Source organism: Lissotriton helveticus, chromosome 3_1, assembly GCF_964261635.1.
Source record: "Lissotriton helveticus chromosome 3_1, aLisHel1.1, whole genome shotgun sequence".
Classification (NCBI taxonomy): Eukaryota; Metazoa; Chordata; class Amphibia; order Caudata; family Salamandridae; genus Lissotriton; species Lissotriton helveticus.
The window spans coordinates 1,021,480,044-1,021,503,631 of record NC_136061.1 but is presented as its reverse complement, the minus strand read 5'-3'; the positions used below and the strand labels follow the sequence as shown (position 1 = coordinate 1,021,503,631).

Genomic DNA, 23,588 nt, shown 5'->3' with positions numbered 1-23,588 from the left:
GAATTCCACATGTCTTATATTTGTAGATTACTAAAATGAAATCTGGCTGAAATTGTTACATACTCAATCAAAAGAATATCTGAGCCCCACATAGGCGGTTTGATTCTGACCACATCTAAAGGGTGGTGTGGTTTCCTCGCTTGTTTGTGCACTTCAGGATTCAGAAACCCAGTTAAGGAGTTATGGCCTGATGTTCTACTTTGCAGTTGAAGGATGGGTGGATCTAATCCACCACAAAGGCAGCTTTGAAAGATTTGTGATGATTTCCCACGGTTTACAGTTGTTTAGGTTTGGACCCTGGCAGAAGTAATGCACAAATCAACAGCATCAGCCCATTCCCATGCTGATTTAGAGTTCAAGGACATGATCCTGATGCTACTGTGGCTTCTTCGGAGGCAGAACAGCAGTCAATATTTATTATATACATAAACTGTGCATATTACCGGGGGGCGGGGCGGGGACTCTGTAGTTACCTGTTTAGTGAGTTCAGTGCTCTGCCTAGCATGCAATACACTGTGATTTACATTACAGACAATAATGACACTTCTGGACAGAGTTGAATGGGTAGACAAGACACCAGTGACAAGCAGAGCATACAAAACAGCGAAAAAGCACTCAATAGTGAAAGCGCTTCACCTTTATAAGGGAGTCCAATCACCGCAAGATCAGTGGGCATGACAAAAGCTTAGAGAAGGCAGACGTCACTTGGATCTCCTAGTAATTGCCCTCCTTGAGCTGAACCACTATTTAGGTGATCATTGGAGAGAGCAGGAGTTTGTTCATATGTTAGCAATACAGATGAATAAAATCTCTGTAACGCAGTAAATGTAGTAAGAAAAGATTTTTCGAAGTTCTACACTGTAGTTAGGTTGTTAATGGTGATACAAAGGAAGCCTGAAACAGGTCCTTTGGAAATAATGCAAAGAAACCTAAGCTACAAAGAAACCTAAGCTGAAGTATTGAGATGGCTTGTGAATTCCACAATCCCCTCAAAATTCTCCAAAGCTTCTTGTGACAGGAGTTTGCTTATTCAATCCACCTAGTACAAAACACAATATTTGCAGGAGGATAGCATGCGTGTACCACCGGACTGAGCACAAAAAGCCGACTAAAGTTTCAGACTTGAAATAACATCTCCCCTCCTCCCCCACGCCACTTACTATCCAGGGCCCTGTGAGTGCATTAGGGGTATTACACCTGACAACTCAAAATCACTGCAGTGGTTCAGTAAGTGCCCATTCTTTCTGGAGGATGTGGGGAGAGGAGTTTAGAAATTGTACTTTCCTCTGGATCTAAGTACCTAAATTCCACATTTACAGGATCCCTTGCTGAAATAAGTGTTTAGCACCCACCCTTGAGAAGACCAATGGGATGATAAAATTGCATCCGGAAAAGGCCACAAAGTGCCAACGAAAGTGACTAAAGTCACTAAAGGGAATTTCTGACCCCACCAAGGATGCTCAACCATGCTTCTGTTGAGAGCAACTGCTGGCATGAATGACTCCAGGGTAAGAAAGCAACGTCCTACATTGTGGTATTAAAGGCAACTAATCCAACTCTGAAGAGGAAGACTATATTAGGGCTTGGGAGAAGAGATGGCACATTAATCAGTGCCACTGAAAGCTCTCCTTGGAAAGATTTTGAGTATTCATAATTTTCAACTTTTCTTTCTAGGGCTAATCAAACGTTAAGGGCTAAATAAACTCTGTAGCCTATCCAGAACACACCATTGTCAACGATTTTTAGGAGACTGAGTAGAAGGAAGTTTACTTGCATGAATGGATTTCAAATTTGAAAGTTGACCCACTGAATTAGCTCACAAAACCTGTCATAGTTGCTGCGAATTAACAGATACGCATTTCTTCCAATGCCATTGTTCTGCAAAATATACTATCTCAATGTCGCGTCATTGAGTGTTTCGCACAGAGCCATGGTTTTGTGCTCTATTGTAAGCAGCTTGTGTGCTCTATGGGGTATGAAAGACTCAGTCTGTATCATGGAATGGAGCGTAGTATAACAAGAGACAACTGAAGATCTGGTGACAGAACATCTGTTCTCAAAGTAAACCGCATGTCTGGATTTACACATATATGATTGCAGCCACACATAACTATCTTGAGGCCAGGAGACCCTAAGAGACCATGAGTTACTGCTGAATACTTTCTGTAGTCAGAGGCTTTATGTTTTTTTTATCATGTTCTGGTTTGGAGTTCCACCTTTTGATTTGTGGAAACCTCACACCATGTAATGAGTCAAAAGGTTTAGCTTTATTCTTTCTCTGTCCTACCACGCTTTAGGACTAGTCACTCAAATTGTGGTTCAATATAATGCGATCAAGGACTCTTCATAATTCGGAAAATAAAAACTATTGAGTGGAAGTTACCTTGAGAGCTGCACGGTCAGGTTATCTAAACTCAGTGTACAGTAGAGAAGTGCATGTTTCTGGAGGTGTTGCAGACAAAGCTGTATAATTAGCAGCTGAACGATAAAGCAAAGCAAGAGGAAAGTAACTTTAGGAAAACAGAATGAAGCAGAAAGCCAATTGCATTAGGCAGCCACAGGTACGTAAAAGAGTGAACAGCAAATGAGAGAAAAGACAGAAAGACTTTAGAAGGGGCAGAATAGGCATACAATTAGCAAATCATGCAAAGGGTTTTCATATCTGGAACATAACACAAATCGGTGACTCACAACAAACGGATGCATGCACAAACACAATTTTAGCTATTATGACACTTATTTTAAACCTTTTTGGACATTGACAGTTACTATTCACAATTGTTATTTTTAAGTTGAATTAACAAGGACCTCAATTATATCCAATTTAATTTCCATCGTACCTCAGCCTCAATAATTACTCGTCCCTACTCACACCAATTTATATCTAAAAAAAAGAATGCCTCTCCAGGAGATATTTTGAGACAAGGTCTTTTTAGAAAATGTGTTAAGTGCCGAATTAAAGCAGAACGAATGAAAAGAAAATCTGAAAGTTTAAATCACAGGTTTTTGCCAAACTGCATGGCATAAGATACAAGTAAAGGCAATAAATAAGCGATCATTAGGTAGTTTTATCAATCTTGAGATCAAGCATTTCTTGACACTAACGTGCTTTGGCACACTTTGTTGGTGACAACTAATAAAAAACAAATTAAGAGTGGTCTGATAAAGCAAATACTGCTATTCTATACTAATTGGTCGTGTTCCATCATTTATTCAGGCATGTGATGTAATGAAATGTTGAATGTCTACACTTTTCCATTTAAAAAGCTGGCAAACACTCATTTAATGCCATCATCGACATTTTTAAGGAAAAATTTGAATAAGTGATAGTTCTACTGCACACGTCCAACAACTGATTCAACAAATGTGTCAATTGGGAGGTTCAGACTCAGAAGATTGAGCAGCAGATCCTGCTGAACCTGCCTACATACAAATCAGTCGCCAAAGAAATTCTGAAAGTTCACTGGCTACCAGTTGCGAGCCGGGTTAAGTTCAAAACTTTGTGCGTGGGCTTCAAGGCACTGAATAATGCAGGACCCACTTTCCTAAAAAATATTTTTAAATGGGATCAACCTTGCAGACAGCTTCGTTCTACCGATGCCAGATTGATGGCTGTTCCTAGGGTTCGCACATCCAACTGGGGTGGCCGAAACCTTAGTTATGGAACTGCTAAACTCCGGAATGCCCTCCCATGCATATCAGGTCAGTTAATTTACTATCAACTTTCAGGAAGAGTCTCAAAACATGTTTTTTCAGATTTAGGTCATGATCCACTTGTGTTTACACTGAACTTCAGCGGCAAGACACCTCAGGGGTATTTGCGCGCTTAACAAATTGGAAGGAAAAAAATAAATGGACAGATGTCATCAGACGCTTATAAATTAAAAACTATTTTTCAGTTGTCCTTCAAAAATGGAGGAAAGGATCTAGAATTCTTCTCTATGTGGCTTTACCAACATGCATTCGAGCTACAAATCTTTAGCTAACGGTTTTCACTGTGTTGCCACAAAGGAAAACTACAATATTTAAGTGATGACTGAAATTAATTGAGGTAGTTTTGTGACTCGATATATATTTAAAAGCCAAGTCGTACAGAAACAAGCATTAGAAAAGACGGTAGGTTTGGCTGTGGTGCCAGCTGTCAATGTTGCTTTGTTTATAATGGTTTTCGCTAAACTGTATTGTTGGGGAAACTGCCAGGGCCTCGTCAATGTTATAAAACCATTGGTTAAAAGCAAGCAAAAATATATTTTTTTTCTAACTGAAAATGCACACATTGCCATCGTATTCCCAGACACTAAGGGAAAGTACTGTGTGTGCATGCCGTTACAGTCAAATGTGCAAATGGCTCACCAATTGCCCCATGCTGCATGTTGTAGTTGGTACTCAAAAAATGTGAATTTCTTTTGGGGCTTACACCACAACGTTAAAATATACCCAATGCCATTTGGCAAAATTATTCTATGCATGTCTAACCCTCGTAGCCCTGACTTAAAATAAATCCAACTGAATCCCAGCTACATTTATTTTTTTAAAACCAATTTTAAATTTGTTTTGGAAAGGCGGTTGTTTCACTGCCAATCCTGAACAATGAACCATGGAGGACATAGTTGTAATGAGTACCGGGATATTAAACCTCAACGCCTTAACCGTGGCGAAAATTTCGCCGTGGTGCGGGGGGGTTCCATTGAGTGGGCGGGGCTGCATCGGCCAACGGACGTGTGCAGCACTACAAAGGTAGTGCTTGCGACGGCCGTTGGCCGACGGGCGCAAGGAAAGCGTTAATGAAAACAAATTTTGAAAAATCTTAGCAATGAAACTTGATTTACAGGCAGTTATGATAAATTACCTACCTCTTCTCTTTGACAATATTTCTTACACAGAGATCTTTATGATAAGTGACGAACTGGTTACAAGTCATCCGTATTTCTTCAGGGACTGCAGAGCCTTCTGTGTCTGCTAGCACTTCACTTCCACCCCACAGGAATGCAAGACTGGAAAACAATATAAATGTAAACACAAAAAATAATATTTACTAGGCAGTTATAGGAGCTAAAATAAAATATCAATCTGTGGAAAGCTGTGCTGTGTATTACTTCAGTAGAAGCAATATAAATGCATGATTGAGAGGAATTTGTAAAGCGCACGGCTACCCCAAAGAGTGTCCCAGAGCTGTAGTCTCATAGTAAGGATAGCATAAAAGGCGTGCTACTGTGCTGAGAAATTATATGTTTATAGAGCTTTATGAAAAGTCACTTGATGATATGCTCCTGCGCTGTCAACATGGTGGAACACAGACTGGAGACACTTGATGGAACTCCCCTAATGGAATTAGATGGCAGGATTGTGGCTGAGCTCTGTATAAAGACCTTATCTACATACTGTGCCATAGCCGCTGCTTTGAGATCCATTGTCAGCCTAGGCAACAAGATGGTTTGTCTAATAACGCCCAGGTGGGCTGCGGATTATCCCTGCACTTTAGCTCCGGCACCCAGCTAATTTAGTTGGGTAAGGAGCCTGTCTCCTAGCTCGCCCCTATGGGATAATTCCCAGAAATGTGCCATTTCAATGTTGTTGGGGTTTCTTGTTGGGGAGAGTCTGCATGCATGCATGGGGAGGGGCTGGTTCATTTGGAGGACCAAAGTGGGTGGTGGGAGGCTCTGATCACTGTGGTTGCTGGCTGCATCCACTTGGCTACTAACTTTCTGCTTTTTTTCTTTCTCAGTGTCACTCAGCCTGTTCTTTCCACAGACACCACGTGCGAGTCCAAGGTAAGTGAAGATTACTTCCTTGCCCCAATCTTGATCCCTCATGTGGTCAATTAAAGCTGTAACCTGGAATATCCGGGAATTAATGACTGTCGTAAAGCACACCAGTATTTTGCATATTTACAGACACACCAAAAATATGTGCTTTTTACAAGTGCTACAACTCACAGAGGGAACAGAGGTGTGCCTGCAATCTGGATGGGTTGGGGAACAGCATGTAGCATATTTCTCTAACTATGCCTGCGGAGTTACGATCCTCATCAGGAAGGGGCTGCTATGGAGCATGCGTCGGGTTATATGTGACACGCAGGGACTGTTTGTCTTTCTTTCCAGTATTCTACAGGATCACCCAGTCAAACCTCTCTGCATATATGGCCAAAATACCAATGACCCCCAGTTCATTGCTGAGGTATGGCGATTGGCTGGATCACTGGGAACTGGAGTGACTCTGTGGGGAGGGAATTTTAGTGTGATATTGTCCCGAGATGGATAGATCTACTGGCTCTAGGCGTCCTCACCCAGCGCAGTGGCCCAGTTACGACTGATTATGGAGGACTGTGACCTGACTACTATTTGGCGCTTCTGACATGCTAACAATATGGAAGGCACCTGCATAACAACGGCCCATGCATCGTGGTCACAAATAGACTATTGGCTGGCGTCACTGGACATCCTAGCCAGGACGAGTTATATCTCCCAATTACCGAGGATGTGATCTGATTAGGCTCCTGTATTAGTGGAGCTTCTACTGCTGGACAGCCCCCCACGTGCATTCAAGAGGAGACTTCCTACTGGAGCCCTGCACAATCAGGTGTCTGGGAAGATATCAAGACCGCAGTACTGGAATATTTTCAACACAAGGACAACGCCGAGATATCACCATCTTCCCTCTGGGAGGCCGTCAAGGTTTTTTTTTGATGCGGCGATACTTTATCAAACTTTGCATAACTTAGGAAAAAGCGATTTACAGACAAACATAACGTTCTTTTTCTTGCTTAAATAAAAAAAAGGCTCTTATGTTGCTGCCCCACCCAAATAATCATGTCAGGCGCTCCCAAAATATTGTGTTTACAACTGGTTGTGTTCCTGGACTGAATTGCATAGGATCTGGGCATCAGCACATTCCCACTTGAGTCAGCTGAAGAGTACTAAAGACGGGCGAGTCTCAGGACTGGCAGAGGACATGGGGTTTGCATAATCAACACAATCTGCACAATATCTGCATTGTGTAGGTGCACAAAGCTCCAATGCGAGTAACATTTCACACACTTCAAGGGCATCTCATTCCCCACAGGAAAAAAGGCAACATTCAGATCTTTCCCGTTTTAAATCGTCAACTGGGGGGAGTGGGAGGGGTAGAAAAAGGACAAGAGCAACACGAAAAGTGTCATTGACAGGAGACAGACTACGGGAACTGTATGAAGTCCCAAAACTAGTTCTAGGTGTCTCCTCATTTTGACTTTGCGTGCTGGGCTGTCATCCTCGATCACTCCTTCGTGACCCTTGTCCTCGTAGTCGTCCATGTACTCGTAAGACCTTCTCCAATAGTTCTCTGAGCTAAAGTTGCTTCTTCAGCTGTGTTTTGGGAGCAGAACGGAGCTCCGCCTGTTCTCTTCTTTATCCATTTCTAAAATTCTGGGCCTGTGTGCTGCATCAGGGCCAGCTTTGCGATGGGATTGCTTTGGTTTCAAGATATGCTGCCTTTTTCCAGACAGCCGTTTAGGAAAGCTGTCTGGAGAAACGGAGCTGGTCAGTGGATGTGTGTCCAACCTTGGTGCTTCTGTACTTGTTTTTCGTAGTATAATGACAACTCTTCTTCCTTCGATATCCTGCGGTTGAATGCAGTGGGTAATTTCATCAGTTGCATATCCACTGAGGATTATGACGCTACCCCTCCGCATAGGCAAAAATACCACGGGCTCGGACACCCGGATCAGCTTGAACTGGGACTTGCAGCCGAAGCACAGCGCCAAGTCGCTGAAGGAGGACACGGAAACAATGGGCCGTTCAAAGATGTGGATGGGGTCCGCGTGCGAGACAATGAAGCCTCTGGGCTGGTAATCGTTGATGACGGCGCTGTTCACGAAGCCCTCGAGGATGACCCAGTGCTCCTCCAGTTTGCGGATGACCAGCTGGTGCACCCAGGCGGGAATCTCATCCATGTCTGGTATAGCCGCTCCTGGCCCGGCCCTCGCTTCTGTAGCTGCGCTCCATAGGTGTAGCCCTCCCCGAAAAAGTAATTGTTGCAGAGCGGAGCCCAGTCCACGGTAGGGTGACCAACTGGCATAGGTGCAAATTGAGGACGGCGAGTGTAAAAATTCAGGACAAAGTGACAAAATTCAGGACAAAGTGACAAAATTCAGGACAAAAGGTCAAAATTCAGGACAAAACTTTGGGACAAAAGGTAAGTTTTACAAACACGTCAGAGGTGGTAGCGCAATAGCATATAAGTAAGTAAATAGACAAACATCTAAGTACAAGTCAAAATAAGTTTATATTAGGTTGAGGAAATTGTGCACTTCACGTTTTATCAGTATGGCTGCAGCTTGCTACCTTAGACGAATAAAAATTTGCATGTCGCTCCAGCAGATAAATTAGTCACCATACAATGGTGAACCAGAATATAAGTGAGGCCGCTTTTATTGTTGATTGAAAACTACTGGATATAAAAGGAACTTTGCAGTGCCAGCCCCCAGTAACAAAACCGCTCCCCCTCCCCCACCCCCCTTTCCAGCCTCCCAGGAAAACACCTGATGCCCGGTCCGGCCAGTTCTGCCTTGCTACCACCCTTCAATGGTGCCCTTCATCTTCACTTAGACTGTCTCTCATGTGTATTTAATTTCTCTTATAGTGTTACTCATCCCAATTATGTAGGGCAGGGTGACGGAGTGCGTTATATCACACACATTATATAGAGACAATGACTCATATTAACGTGAAAGTCAATGTATAGGAAATGTTACTTAAGATAATGGGTGCTACATGGTGTAATCATTCTTTTATCTATCATTCAGTCTTTTTACCATTCATTCTGTCCTTCCATCTATGTGCCCATTTATATCAAAACATATTCAACCATTTGCAAACCTATCCACCATATATCCTTCCATCCATCATTTCACTCATCCATTCCTCCATCCACCCTTTCACTCATCCATCCATTATTCATCTACCCACCCTTTCACCCCATCCATCCGTAGTGATCCATCCACTCTTTCACCCATCCATCTATTCACTCATCCATCCAGCCATTTACCCTTTCACCCATCCAGCCATCTATTCACTTACTCATCCATCCACCCAATCACTTATCCTTCCACCCATTCACCCTTTCAGTCATTCATCCTCCCTTTCTCTCTCCATCCCCCTTTCACTTATCCATCCATCCATCAATCCACCCATCCATCTACTCATCCATTCATTAATTCCATCCATTGATCCTAATACTCATCCATCCTTTCACTCATCCCTCCATCCGTTCTCTCATCCATCCACCCTTTCACTTCTTCACTCATCTATCCATTCTTTGATCCATCTACCCCCTTTCACTCATCCACTCATCCACCCATTAACCCTTTCATTTACCAATTCAATCCATCCATCCTTTCACTCATCCACCCACCCATTCACTCGCCCATCATCTAAGCTTTCACTTATCCATCCATCTTTTAACACACACATCCACCCTTTTACCCATCCATCAACCCTTCCACCCATACATCCATCTATTTACCTTTTCGTCAATCCATACTTCCACTCATTCACTCATCCATCCATCCTTTTGTTTATTATCTATCCATTCACCCTTTCATTCATCCATTCATCCTTTCAGTAATCCATCCAGCCATTCACACATTCCTTCACTTATTTACTCACCCACCTTTTCACATTATGAGCTGAGCCTTTGTCTGCACCGTTGCAGACAGAAGAGGTCCATCAAGAACTTCACCTTGCTGTAGTTCCTAAAGCAAGAGGTAGGGTGGGGGAAAGTTCACTATGCCCCTGCACATAGGCAGTCTGAAAACGCATAAGTCATGAGTCATGCATGATGCACAGTGCCAGGATGTGAGGGGACTGTGACATGGTGTTTCCAGGGCTTTAAGTGGTGTAAAAAAAATACTGGGGGGTCTCTTCAAAGGGGGTGTTCGCTGTAATTAAGGACGTGGTTTAAAACACCTAGGCTAAAAATCAGCACTTAGCATAGTGTTCCGCCGGACTGGTATTATGTTGTTTCTGTCATTGCATCCAGATATATAATACAGCAAGTATCATTACACCAACAACAAGCCAGGACTATTGGCTTTGTCAATGGTTGTTAGTTGCTTAAAATTAAAAAGCAGCAATCAGGGCTTTGCTGATTATAATATTGAAAATACTTCAATTCAAAAATGATGAGACAGTGAAAGAACGATAACCCGTTCTTTTTAACCTATTTTACAGTCTTTTTTACATAAAATGTTTTCCAAAGTTGCTAAAGTTGCAGCGTTAGCGTTTTACCTATTATCTAACAGAATGCCCTGCTGTACACTGAGGCAGGAGGAGGTCGCCACATGCTGTGCCAGCCCAGACTGCCCCATTGTCATTCTGTATGTGGCAATTACCCGGCATACAGAATGACAATGGGCGGGTGGGGCTGCTCTTGTGCCCCTTTTAAGAGTGCGAGACGGCCCCATCAGTGGGGGTGAGGTCTCTCACAGGGGAGCGGTGCTGCTCCCTGTGATGGCCAAAATTACTGACAAAATGTATCCGTAAAAGGGATCCTCACGGACAACGGACGTGAGGTCCCAATTACGGACGGTCCGTGAAATTTACGGACGGTTGGTCACCCTAGTGTGCCCCTTGTAGATACCCTTCTTGGCAGAGTGCACAAGCCCGGACTGGCCATAGCGGGCACCGGGCAATCCCCCGGTGCGCCGCACGGGTGGGGGGCGGTTTTGGGCCGCTGGTGGCCGATTTTGTTACAGGGCCGTTTTGCAGCAAAATCAGCCCTGTAACAAAATCGGCCGAACACCGGCCCTGGCAAAGAGCTCGGCGGCACCCCCCAAGCCCCGGGGGTGGGGAGGGGGACGGCCAAGCACTTTGCCAGGGCTGGTTTTGGTTCCCAGTCCGGCGCTGGGAGTGCACCACATCGTCGAAGAGGCCCTTGATGCGGGCGCACTCTTCTGGGTTGAAGAGGCGCATCTGCCGGATGCTGTGTTTCACCAGGCGCGCCTCCACATCCCAGTGGTGGAGTAGCGGCAGAGAGGGAAGTGGCGGCTACTCATGGTCGCTGTACTCGCCATCAGACAGCTTTCGCTTGGAGCCTGGCTCCGGGCCTTTATGGTAAGGCATCATAAACTGCAGCTTTTCCCGTAGGTCTGTGTATCCACTGGCGGCCATGCTGCGGGGATCACATCACCCAAAGGCGGCTGCAGCAGGGGGAGCCGCCGCCACACATGGCTCAGCTCAACTCCGTAGATCGGCACGAGGGCAAGATCAAGATTGATCTAAAGAGTCTATGATGAAGGACCACTTTCGCCGGCCCGAGAGAGCAGGGGCTTCGGGGGCAGAGTGAGGTAGGTGGGCCCCTATCCACCAAAACAACGAAAACCGGGTTATTTTAGGGTGCCTGGCTGTAGCGCAGCCGGGAGGCCGTCAAGGTTGTCATTAGAGGAACATGCATCACAATACTCCGTACTTTACGTGATGACCTTGCGTGCCTAGAGAAAGAAATTAGACAGCTTGAACTTACGTTTTTAAAGATCACAATATCTCCAAGCTTGCGTCATTCGAAGCACGGCAAGCTATCGAAATAGGAGGAGGCTGCACAGCGGGAGACACACTACCTCGGGAGGAAGACACAGGCCAGAAGCTTCGTGGAGGGTGACATACCATACCAGGCAAGTCTATTGGCCAACTGCTCTGTAAGCCATGGGCGATTGACTACATCACTAAGATTCATGATGACCATTTTCATGTACACACTGGCAAGGAGGCGGTACAAGAGGCTATGATTGATTTGTTTTTATCCCTGCATCAAACTCGCCTGGCCTCCATTCCCATAGACCTCACTGCTTATCTGGAATCCACTCAGCTTCTATGGCTAGAATATGGCCATAGATGATAGCTAGACGAACCCTTCTCAGCTGAGGAGGTTATTAGGGTTATCAGTGCTATGCCTGCAGATAAGGCGCTGGCCTTAATGGCCAATGGCCTCACCAATGCGTTTTACAAGGAGTATGCCCATTTACTTGCCCCACATTTGCTCGCCATTAACGAAGAATCACGTTCTTCCAGAGTCTTGCCTCCATCTCGGCACGAAGCCCTTCTAGTTACAATCCCAAAACCTAGCAAGGATCTCTACCGCTGCAATTCACATCTCCTCCTATCCATGATCAACTCAGATAACAAGATTCTTACCAAATTCATCGCCTAATGTCTCCTTCCGCTCTTACTAACCATGGTGAGGCCCGATCAAGCGGGATTTGTCTCAAGGAGGTCAACGTCCTACAGTTTGTGCACCTTCTTCGCCTTCCTCCACACCATTAATCCAGCCTTGCGCGCAGCAGACTTTTTCTTGGACACCACAAAAGCAGCTGATTCTCTTGAATCGCCATACGTCTTCACCTTGCTGATGCACCTTAGACTGAGCCCCAAATGTATTTAACTAGTCAGTCTGCTGTATTTTCAACCAGTGGCCCGATTGCATGTGAACGTTAGAATCTCAGCCCCCTTTGCTGTGATGAGTGTCAGGGATGCTCCTTGTCTCCCATATTATTTGCGATGGCGATTGAGCAGCTTGCGGTCTGGGTTCGCCAACATCACGCTCATCGCAGACTTGCATTTACTCCTCACAGAATCCTAATATCAATATATGCAGATGATGTCCTTTTGTATGTCAGGCACCAGCATATACATTGTAACCCTCTCGTTAAGGAATTTACCAGATTCGGGGGCTTGTCAGGTCCCGAGATCAACTGGGCGAAGTCGCTTATTTTCACACTGACAGATGGGATGTCACCCTACCCTCGGAGTTCCCATTTGCCTGGGCAGATGACCCCGTCAAGTATCTTGGGGTCTGGCTCAGCAGAGATATCGATGACTTAGGGAAGTCCAACTAAGGACGACTGCTTAGATGGCTGGATGAGTGAGTTGAGTGCTGGCGGCGACTCCCCTTGGTCCTGACTGGACACCTGGCTATTGCGAAAATGATTATCCTCCCCAAATTATTTTATCGCTTCATCAACTTGCCACTCCCATTGCCACTTTACTTCATCAACAACTTAGAGCGAGCCTCTTCTCTACAGCGTGTGCGGGTGGACAGCTGCGTATCTCCTGGGAGATTAGGACACTTCCCTTTGAGCAACGTGGCTTGGGTGCCCCTGACATGGACTTCTATTACTTGAGTGTCCAGTTTGTCCACCATTGGCTCTTTCCTTCACAATTCCTTGCTTACGCGGTCCCCAAATCTGATCACGCAGCTCCCTGCCCTCTTCCAATGGCGATGCTTATGGCCTCCAGGCACCAATGAGCGCAAATTAATACAGTGGCATGCACGGTACAGGTGCTCGGACGTAGGGCCCTCATTGAGCATCTCTTCCCCCCATCAGTACCACTCATTGGGCACCCTTCTTTTGCGAACGATCCTGGAACACACTCTAGATTGCGCAAACTGCACCTCATATCCATGAGCTCTATTTACCCTGATGGCACTTTCCCTCTCGCCACAGAAAGCGTAACAAAGTGAAGATGGCAACTTACTGGACACTCTCATATACTACCAATTACACGCTGCGACCGGAGTGAAACATTTCTTGTTCCCAGATGCCCCGCCTACATTTCAAGTGCTTGAAGGGACTCTTACTACCCCATGTCTCGTAAGCTTATAATGGGATGCAGAACACTGCGCCAAAACGTGAGTGCATGGGCCACAGATACATAACCCCCCTCGCAGATAAACAGTGGCGCTATTGCTGCACCCAAGCACGCACTCTCTCCCCCAACTATCGACTTCACCTTATTAATTTTAAATACATCCACCACCTCTACCACAGTCCTTAACGACTGTTCAGAATGGGCCTAGATACAAATGCGTGATGTTTACACTGCTCTTTCCCTAACGCCGTTTTTTATTGCACCTTCCTTAGGGTTGCCTGGGAATCTTGGATTACTGTTCTGTAGTATTTGTGATGATTGATGACATTACGGGACATCCCCTCAAGCGAACCCCACGAGTCGCACTGTTAAGCTATGTCAAAGAAGTGCCTTCTGAGAAGCGGAAACTGACAGCGATCCTTCTTCTGTTCGCCAAGCGCATGGTTGCAGTGAGGTGGGTTGGCATGCGCTACCGCTAAGTGCCGGGCTTAAAGACCCAGTGTACTGCCAGGAACAGCTTGCTATCTTTTGGGAACTCATGCCTCTATGCTTCGGCCTAAGGATATTTGGCACCCCCTTGAATTGTATCGCTATACCAGAGCAGATGCAAGAGAGCACGGGTGAGACGGTGCAGAAGCTGTGCCCCCAATTCCATAAGGTACTGCCTATGCCTAATCCGCTTCAAACTGACAAACAGCTGATGTACCTTGTAGTTTACTGCATGGTATGGACCCTTCTATTACACCACCTCAACTATAAAAGATTCAATGTGGTTCTGCTGAGTGACTGCTTTCTTTTATGTTCCATGTTTCCCCTTCCTCTTTCTTTTCTCCACAACAGACTATGAAGCGCAGTGTTCCTTTATGACCCAAACTTATTTTTGTAATATTGTCATCCTATTACAACATGCTTGCTGTGTTCTGTATAATTCTGCACTGTTTGAAATCAAATAAACAGAAATTAAAAAACAAATTATGCCCATTGAACAAGGGTTTAGAAATTCCCTCTCCATTTCTGTGTTGTTGCATCAATTAGAGAAATACTATATTGAAGTTGTGAGCACTGGTCACAGCATCTATGTGGGCACGAAGACAGCAGTGGCACACCTGACTACACTACAGAGTCACAGCCCTATTTGGACACTCACAACAGGATTGGTCCACCCTGTTCCCGCTAGCTACCTGCATTGTCCCACATACAATGCAGAACATCAGGAAATGACGTGAAGAGTATCGCTCTCCGGGCGGATGTTAACTTGGAATTGCTGCTAACAGTTTTCTGTGACGCTGATTCTGACAACCACAAACAGAGATATGATGGCAGGTGTGGAAGAGAAGCCGACATAACAGGAAGTTAACAGTGCACAGACAAAAGGTGTTGAGGAACCATCAAACAAGTTCCATATGGGCCATATAATTGTTAATGTTCTGCAAAAGCAATTTCTCCAAAAATGACAGGAAAAAAACTTAACTGGCCTTACCACAGTGTAAACCCAATACCCATAAGTTTAGGCATTATGCTATTTATTTTTTTGGGTTCAAGCAATTCCCCCACAAATTTTACGAGCATATAGAAAATGTATAACAAAAGTCCAGGCCCCTACTCACATCATTATCTTGACCTATCATGCATGCTCTCTCTCTCTTTAGGCAACTTTACAGGGTCAAAATAGGTTGGTCTTATGCAAACAGTAAAAGGCGTTTTCACTCACTTTATGTCGCATAAACTTTTCCAGCTAATGCCTAACTCTGGAAGCCATGAAATAAACAATCCCGCCTGTAATCACAAAAAGACGTGTGTGGTGATGTTTGGATCAAGAAGAATGAAGGTAGGCGCTTCAAGGCATAACTATATGCACACGTGTGCACACATACAACAGACTTATATCCTGGTTCTCTGCCTCGGTTTGATCCATAACCCACCAATGCCAGTAACTGACTCAACAAAATCTGTTACATTTCTAAGATACAATATACTATTTAAAGCGTTATGTTCTATTTACCGTTTTTTGCATGGCAGTATAATCAAGTGTTTATCCAGTCCAAAAATGCCAAAAGAGATGAATCCCTGTGGAAACAAAGAGAAGTTAAAAAAGGGTTACAAGAAGAGCATCATGGCATGCAATCATTTTAGTCCTGGGCATCAAAGAAGCTCGCACACATTACAACAACCATCTGGTCCATAAATGTCCATGCACAGGATTCGGAGTCTTCTCACGAGGGGCACCAAATCTTTGAGGGTACCTATCACATTATAAACTGAGTGCACCAAAACAGATAAACATCCCCACTTATTTACACCACAGAGTAGAACTGTTAAGACATGTCAAACCGTTTAACCCCTTCCACGCTGACGAGCTGGGCTCGTCATGAGGTAGCCTCCTGCTACGCTGATGACGAGCCCAGCTCGTCACGTAACATGCGCTTTTAAAAATCTCCGCGTACGAGCGGAATTCCGCCCGCACGCATGCGGTTAAGCATTGAACTTCAAAGCTACCCATGACTCAAGCATGCCACACACTGAAAATTCTGCATGGGCAGTTTTAAGCAGGATGTCTATGGTCACGTGTAGATGGGAGTTAAAGATTCAGTCTTGCCTACTGTTTGGTACCTAGTTCACCATAAGGCTCTTCCCCATTACACAGGATTTCACACAATGGTTTGCTGCCCTTTTAAGTACATTCCAATAATCTCAATTCTGGAGGTCTCCCTGATGGAGTGTCCTATATGCAGCAGTCAAAGCACTTAAGTGTTTTTGCAGAGGACAGGAGTCTGGTTACAAACGACACTGAAAACCAGCATTCTCTTCTCTCCAGCTTTGTTCCAGCTTCCCCTGTAGTCTGCATTATGATTTGAGTAGTGTGGCACAGTAATGTACAAGTTTTTTCAAGTTTTATTTATTTATGATAACGGAACTCTGTCGAGATCCACATAACAGTTTATCAGACAAAAGGAAGAACAACAATAATTACATAAATAAATAGAAATGTCAGTACAATGTTAGAAAACATTTAAAGAAAGAAAACAGTTTAAAACAAAACATTTCATTTGGGGGATTAAACATAGCTACAATGAAATCATAAGCAGTAAAAATACCCAACTGAAAGCACAAAGGTTTTAACCATTTACGTCTGTGTACCATAAGGGCTGGGCAAACAAAAACAACATGGTATAGATCCTGGGAATAAAGTTTACAAAAATCACAGATATCTGTACCACCATGCCATTTAAACAAAAGACAGTTCAGTGGAAGTAAATCCTATCTCAACAAAAGAATAAATCGCCTAACTGCATGAGGAAGATTCCAACCTAAATATGGCTGAAGTTTTTTAATTTCACAAGAGTTACCGAAGGGGAACATTCCTCTCTTAGATTTTCGGGTCATGCTGTCTGCTCTAAAACTCAACTCCCAAGACGTAGTCTTTAAGGATAACTTTAATTGGGCAGTTGATGATGTAAAAAGACTTTGTTCATCTATCTGTAATAAAGTAATTGCCTGTCTGAAGTTCCTTACAATAGAGGAGTAGACATTATAGGAACCCAACAACTCATTTTTTATTTGAAACCTCAGAGTGCCAGGCTTTCCTTCAGCTATATTAAAAACCCAACGCACCACACTCGCAACTGCCTGAGACCGTGCACTACGCAGGCCAAATTCTTGTCTTAACGAAGACGTAGAGCTTGCAGTATTTACAGAGGCTAAGTTACGAAGAATTCTTCCTTCAATAGAATCCAAAAAATTCCAGCATGCCATGTCCACTATTTCCAGTCCGTAGATTAGGGATGCGGGGATTTTTGCCCGATAAACTTCGAGCAGTATGGAAAAATGCCTCCGACCTGTCGCTTTATATAAGGAGATAAGACTCTTCCCTTGAGCGAGAGCTTTCCTACTATTTTTCTCTGTATGGTTTTTTTCTGATAGATTACTCGTGACTATCTTCCCAAGAAAGGGGTAGGATTTAACTACTTCTAGTCTTTCGCCCCCGACAGACCAGTAATAATCATTGTATTTAGGTTTTCTCCTTCCACAGAAGCACATTATTTTACTTTTTGAGATATTAATTTTTAAGAAATGGGCCTCGGAGTAGGAGTTCAAACCTTTTAAACGATGATTCAAACCCTTTGGGGTGAGATCCAGAATTAAAATATCGTCAGCATACATTAAGCATGCGATGGGTGATCCCCCTAATACAGGTGCAATACCATTGCTAGTAGATAATATGGCTTTAGGTAGATCAGCAATGTATAGGGAGAATAACAGGGGCGCCAATAGGCAGCCCTGTTTAAGCCCATTATTGGTAGGTATTATCCTGGAAAGTCCTCTATCACCACCCATTAGAACTCTACACCAGGTGTCTGTGTGGAGTGCGATAACTAGTTTCAATAAGCTCGGGGGCATCCCTAACTTTATTAACTTACTCCAAAGCAGAACTCTATCCACCTTGTCAAAGGCCGTAGAGAAGTCGATAAATGCTCCATAGATACCTCCTCTACGGACTGTGACATATTTTTCGATCAAGATTTGGAGAGCGGTAAGATTATCTAAGGTACCGTGTTGTTTTCTAAAACCGGTCTGCTCTAGTGGGAGAATTGTGGACATGGTCACCCAGTCATTTATAGAATTCAGTAAACATTTGGTGAAAACCTTGCCTATGGCGTCTAGGAGAGCTATTTGTCTATAGTTTTCAGGTGAATCCCTGACGCCCTTTCTGTAGATAGGGATTAACAAGCTCCCTTTCCAAGAGTGTGGGACAATGCCATTAGTATAACAAGCTTTAAAAACAGGGTATAGAATTTTTCCCCATAAGGCACTATGAGTTTTCAATACTGAAATTGGAATTTCATCTGGACCTAAGGCACCGGACGAGCGGAGAGCTTTAATTGCGGCAGCAATTTCTAATTCGGAAGGAGGATCATAAGGAAATATGTCTTCCTGCAATTTATTGGGGTCAAACTCCTCACCATTACTACTAATGTACAGTAATGTACAGTGATTCTTCAAAGCTGTGCGATTGGGTTTGCAGCACAATGTTTCTGCAATTCGTCACAGTAATGGAAACACCATAAAATAGGGGATCGGAGCAGAACATTTTCTACTTTTAGCATTAGCCTCCATCTGCACCAGAATAATTTTGAAGAAACAGCACAAATCTTGAGTCTGGAACACAGTGCACTTTATTTAACACTGTTTTGATAATTATATTATTGTACTGTAATATTTTTTTGGAGAAGTTAAGTCCGCATTGGTTGCACGTAATTTGGTTTAGGGATACTGGGACATTAGGGGACCAAAATACAGCATTCTGGTTGGTATCAGTAAATATCTTTCCCTTTTCCGCATTAAACTACACCTTGAGAGAAAATAACAGACCATTTTCCTCTGCTATTTACCACTTGCAGTTGGTACATGTCTAGGAGGATTGAAGTGGCCCTTAAGGAGGGCAGGGCAGTGGTACGAGCAGCACTGTCGGCTCCCCAGTGGTGCTGTAGAGGTCTGGTGGGGACTGGCCTCTGGGTCTAACCACATCTCCTGCCAGTATGTGCTGCAGATTTACTAGATGCGGATCCACACCAGGTAAAACAGATCTGGGGTTATGGTAATGTTAGCACTGTGAAAAAAATTGACAAAGTATCGCCATAATCTGTTAATTCGATTTCCAACTGTACGTATGTGCTCACATAAGTACCTATGCACAGTTTACCAATGCATGCATTAGACTTCTGCATCTTCACTGTCTCAAGTTGACCATACAGAGGACCTCGAGTGTTCTCTTGACCAAAGTCCAAAAAATGGACAGTTTGCTTTACCTTGAATGTTGGCTCACATTGCAGTGCATTGTATTGTATTGTATTGTTGCACTGTGCCTTGAGGTTGTGCTAGTTCAAGGGTGAATGTTATTACAAATGAGCAGTTCATATAAGAAGACATCCCTGACCAGCAACAGTGACTGCTGGAAGGGGCATTTTATCGGGAAGGTGAAAGACTTATCTACATGGATTGGGTGAGCCCAGGCAGGCCCACATGAACAGCACCCTGGCACCAGCTCAGCTCTAGGGTTGGCACTGTTCATTATTACAAAAGTAGCAGAGCAAGAGAAGAAAAACATGAGGTCAAAGAGATAGTACCCACCTGACCAAAATTGAAGACGGCACAAAAAAACTGTAGTTCAAGGTATAGCCTTCCTGGTTCCAGGTTGAATAACCACCACAGACAACTGGAGAGATTCTGTAAAGTAAATCACATTTGGCACAATTTACAGAAGTACAAATATATATAATTGAAAACTTTCTACGTTTCTAGCAAAGCAAATATAAATTGACCAACAGGTCAGGTTTCGGAAACCACAAAAGGTGCTCATCTGCACCCGTAGTTAACCTGCCCCTGCACTTCAACCTAAGCAACCTTGTGATGATTAATATTTCTTGTGAGAAGCAATGGGGTGGATAATGACTTATTGTGTCTGCTGGTTGACTTCTGAGGAGTCTCTACCCCTGCACTGTTTCTCTGAGAAGTCTCTGACTGCTCACGCTCACTACCTTGAGAGTCAAGTACAGAAAGATCCCACAACTCCCATGGACAAGGGACCTCAAGAACCAGGGTTGTGGGCCAGTGGTCCCTGCTTGTCCTGTCACCCACACATTGTGTCTGACACATCCTCATTTAGGGTGCTGATGGCCTGACACTAAAAATGAGCGAATATTGCTATATGCAGATGACATTTTGTTGTATCTGGCAGACCCACACAGTTCACTGACTAGATTAAAACACAGATTTGATGCCTGCGAAGAAACTCTACGTTCTATAGAAACTGGATAAAATCTCTATTTTTCTTAAATGGGTGGTCATCAAAAGCAGAATTGTTTTGCCTCAAAGAATAGAAAAAAAGCTATTAAATATCTTGGCTTGTGGATAGCCACAGACCCCAGGAGTTTCAACATGGACTATAAAGAGCCTTTACTGAGTATATTGAATGTGAAATTTACCCAGTGAGGAAAACTCCCTCGAATAAGTCTGAGAAGAGTCTCCATATATTAAAACCGTTACCCTCCAGAGAATGTTGTGTAGCACAGATAACTCCCTATATACCACCCTGGACAGGTGGTAAACAAATATAACACTGTCAGTTCCCGGAAACTGGCATGAGCTTCAATAAGTCATCTTTTTGTGTTGTACATCCCAAACTAAATTGCAACCCTGCTAATACGCGTTTTCTCCTGCTATGTACTGATCTATAAAAATAAAAAGCTTTAATAAGATATATTATAAAAAAAGGATGGTTAACCTGTTCGTCGATAGAGAGGCAACTGCTAGACATTACCCCTAATGTCTTAACTTTACTTGACCGTCTGACATCAGAGTTGCTCACCCTCCCTATGTTATGGATCTTACTCAGTGTATGTATGGTTGCTCAAGATGCCAGTAGCAGCAGTTCCATCTCAAAGAGAAGGAATGAGAGTAAAAACTCACATACATGAATCTACTTCTCCGTCCTTGAAAGAGTGGCAGATTTATGAAAGTTTAAATGATTCGGTTACCATCTAATAGTTGGTTAATAGTACCTAATCATGAGAAACGAGGGATAAATATCACCTCAAGTTTAAGTGCTCAATTTTAGACTTTCTTTCCCCAAAGGCAGCTGAGAACTCTACAAGATCCCGGTCACTAGAAGTTTACAAACAGGAGTGGGAATCTGGATTATTGACTATGGGAACAGAAATGATGTGCTCCCACACAGTGAAGTAACCCAGCACCCACAAATGGCCTGTCACAGGGACCCACTGTAATCTTACCAGAGCCCTGCACCTCATGCCACACATGCTTCATTACACCCCCGAAGTCCGACTGTGATCCCTTTGACATCGACATCGCCATCGCCATCCCGGATGGATACAAGATCACCCGAAGGGACCGCGTCAACCAGACAGGAGGAGGCATCGCCATCGTCCACAAGAACACCATCCGCATCACGACCAGCTCAGACGACACCCTCACAGCCGCCAAACACCTTCACTTCCAGATACACACCGACCCCAAGACCACACTCAGAGGCACCCTCATCTACAGACCCCCAGGACCCCACACACAATTCAGCGAAGCCATCGCAGACTTCATCAGCCCACACGCCCTCCCCTCCGATGACTACATTCTCCTAGGGGACCTCAACTTCCACCTGGAGAAAAACAACGACAACAACACCATCACCCTGCTGGACAACCTCGCCAACCTCGGACTCAAGCAACTGGTGAATACCCCCACCCACTACGCCGGACACACGCCCGACCCAATCTTCTCCTCCAGCAAGTACATCTCCTTCAGCCACTCCACTGGACTCCACTGGACAGACCACAGCTGCGTCCACTTCAGCTTCAGAAAGACCACGACCCACCACCACCCGCAACAGGTTCCCCGCAGGAGCTGGAACAAGATCACCATCGACCAGCTCACCGCATCACTGAACCAGAACCCTCCCGCCAGATCACGGACCCCAACCAAGCAGCCAACAACCTCGCACAGTGGATCACCAACTGCGCTGACGACCTCGCACCCCTGAAAAACCATCACAGCAGGCCCGGAAGCAAGAAAGCCTCCTGGTTCAACAACGACCTCAAGAACTCCAAGAAGAACTGCCGTACCCTCGAGAAAGCCTGGCGAAAAAAACCCGAACACAGACAACATGACCGCCCTCAAGCACGCCACCCGCAAACACCACCAGCTGATTCACACCACCAAGAAATCAGCATTCAAGGATCGACTAGACAACAACGCCCACAACAGCAAGGAACTCTTCAGCATCGTCAAAGAGCTCTCCAACCCAGGCGCCGGCAACAACGACATCACTCCCTCACAAGACCTCTGCGACTCACTCGCCTCGTTCTTCCACAGCAAGATCGCAGACATACACAACAGCTTCGGCGATCAGACCACGCACCCAACCACAGAACCGACGCCCCCCACCACCACCCTCCGCGCCTGGACCCCGATCAGCACCGAAGACACCATCCGCACGATGAACACCATCCACTCCGGATCGCCAACCGACCCATGCCCCCACCACGTCTTCAACAAGGCCGACTCCGTCATCGCACCCCAACTCAGAGACATCATCAACTGCTCCTTCAACACCGCCACCTTCCCGGAGACCTGGAAGCATGCCGAACTCAGCGCCCTCCTGAAGAAACCATCAGCAGACCCCACCGACCTCAAGAACTACCGTCCCATCTCGCTCCTCCCGTTCCCCGCCAAAGTCATCGAGAAGACCGTCAACAGTCAGCTTGCCGCCTTCCTCGAGACTAACGGTTCCCTCGACCACTCACAGTCCGGCTTCCGAGCCAACCACAGCACCGAGACCGCCCTCATCGCAGCCACAGACGACATCCGAATCCTGCTCGACAACGGGGAAACAGCGGCCCTCATCCTCCTGGACCTCTCCGCAGCGTTCGATACTGTCTGCCACCGCACCCCAGTACAACGCCTCAGCAACTTCGGTATCCAAGAGAAGGCACGGGAGGGGATCATCTTGTTCCTCGCCGGAAGAACCCAGAGAGTCCGCCTCCCCCCGTTCCGATCCGAGGCCACCGAAGTCATCTGCGGCGTACCACAAGGATCATCACTCAGCCCCACCCTCTTCAACGTCTACATGAGCCCTCTCGCAGCCATCGCACGCCAACACAACCTCAACATCATCTCCTACGCCGACGACACCCAGCTGATCCTCTCCCTCACCAAGGACCCTACCACCGCCAGAACCAACCTACACGAAGGGATGAAAGAAGTTGCAGAGTGGATGCAGAACAGCCGCCTGAAACTGAACTCCGACAAGACGGAAGTCCTCATCCTGGGATCATCACCCTCTGCCTGGGACGACTCCTGGTGGCCCCCGGCCCTAGGCAGCGCATCCAAACCATCGGACCATGCACGCAACCTGGGCTTCATCCTAGACTCCTCCCTCTCGATGACCAGACAAGT

General features: G+C 45.2%; 1 protein-coding gene and 1 pseudogene across 3 annotated transcripts in view; both read right to left on the bottom strand.

Annotated features, from left to right (window-relative positions):
* GPR155 (G protein-coupled receptor 155) overlaps positions 1–23,588 on the bottom strand; it is a 361,714-nt gene that overhangs the window by 30,683 nt on the left and 307,443 nt on the right. For all 3 annotated transcript variants that reach the window (XM_078681541.1, XM_078681540.1, XM_078681542.1), the window contains exons 13-15: positions 19,752–19,847; positions 15,625–15,689; positions 4,854–4,994 (exon numbers count right to left, since the gene is read on the bottom strand). In XM_078681541.1, coding sequence (XP_078537667.1) covers positions 4,854–4,994; positions 15,625–15,689; positions 19,752–19,847 — 302 coding nt within the window. The remainder of the gene's footprint in view (positions 1–4,853; positions 4,995–15,624; positions 15,690–19,751; positions 19,848–23,588) is intronic.
* On the bottom strand, positions 7,094–11,147 carry LOC144825319 (RNA demethylase ALKBH5 pseudogene; annotated as a pseudogene).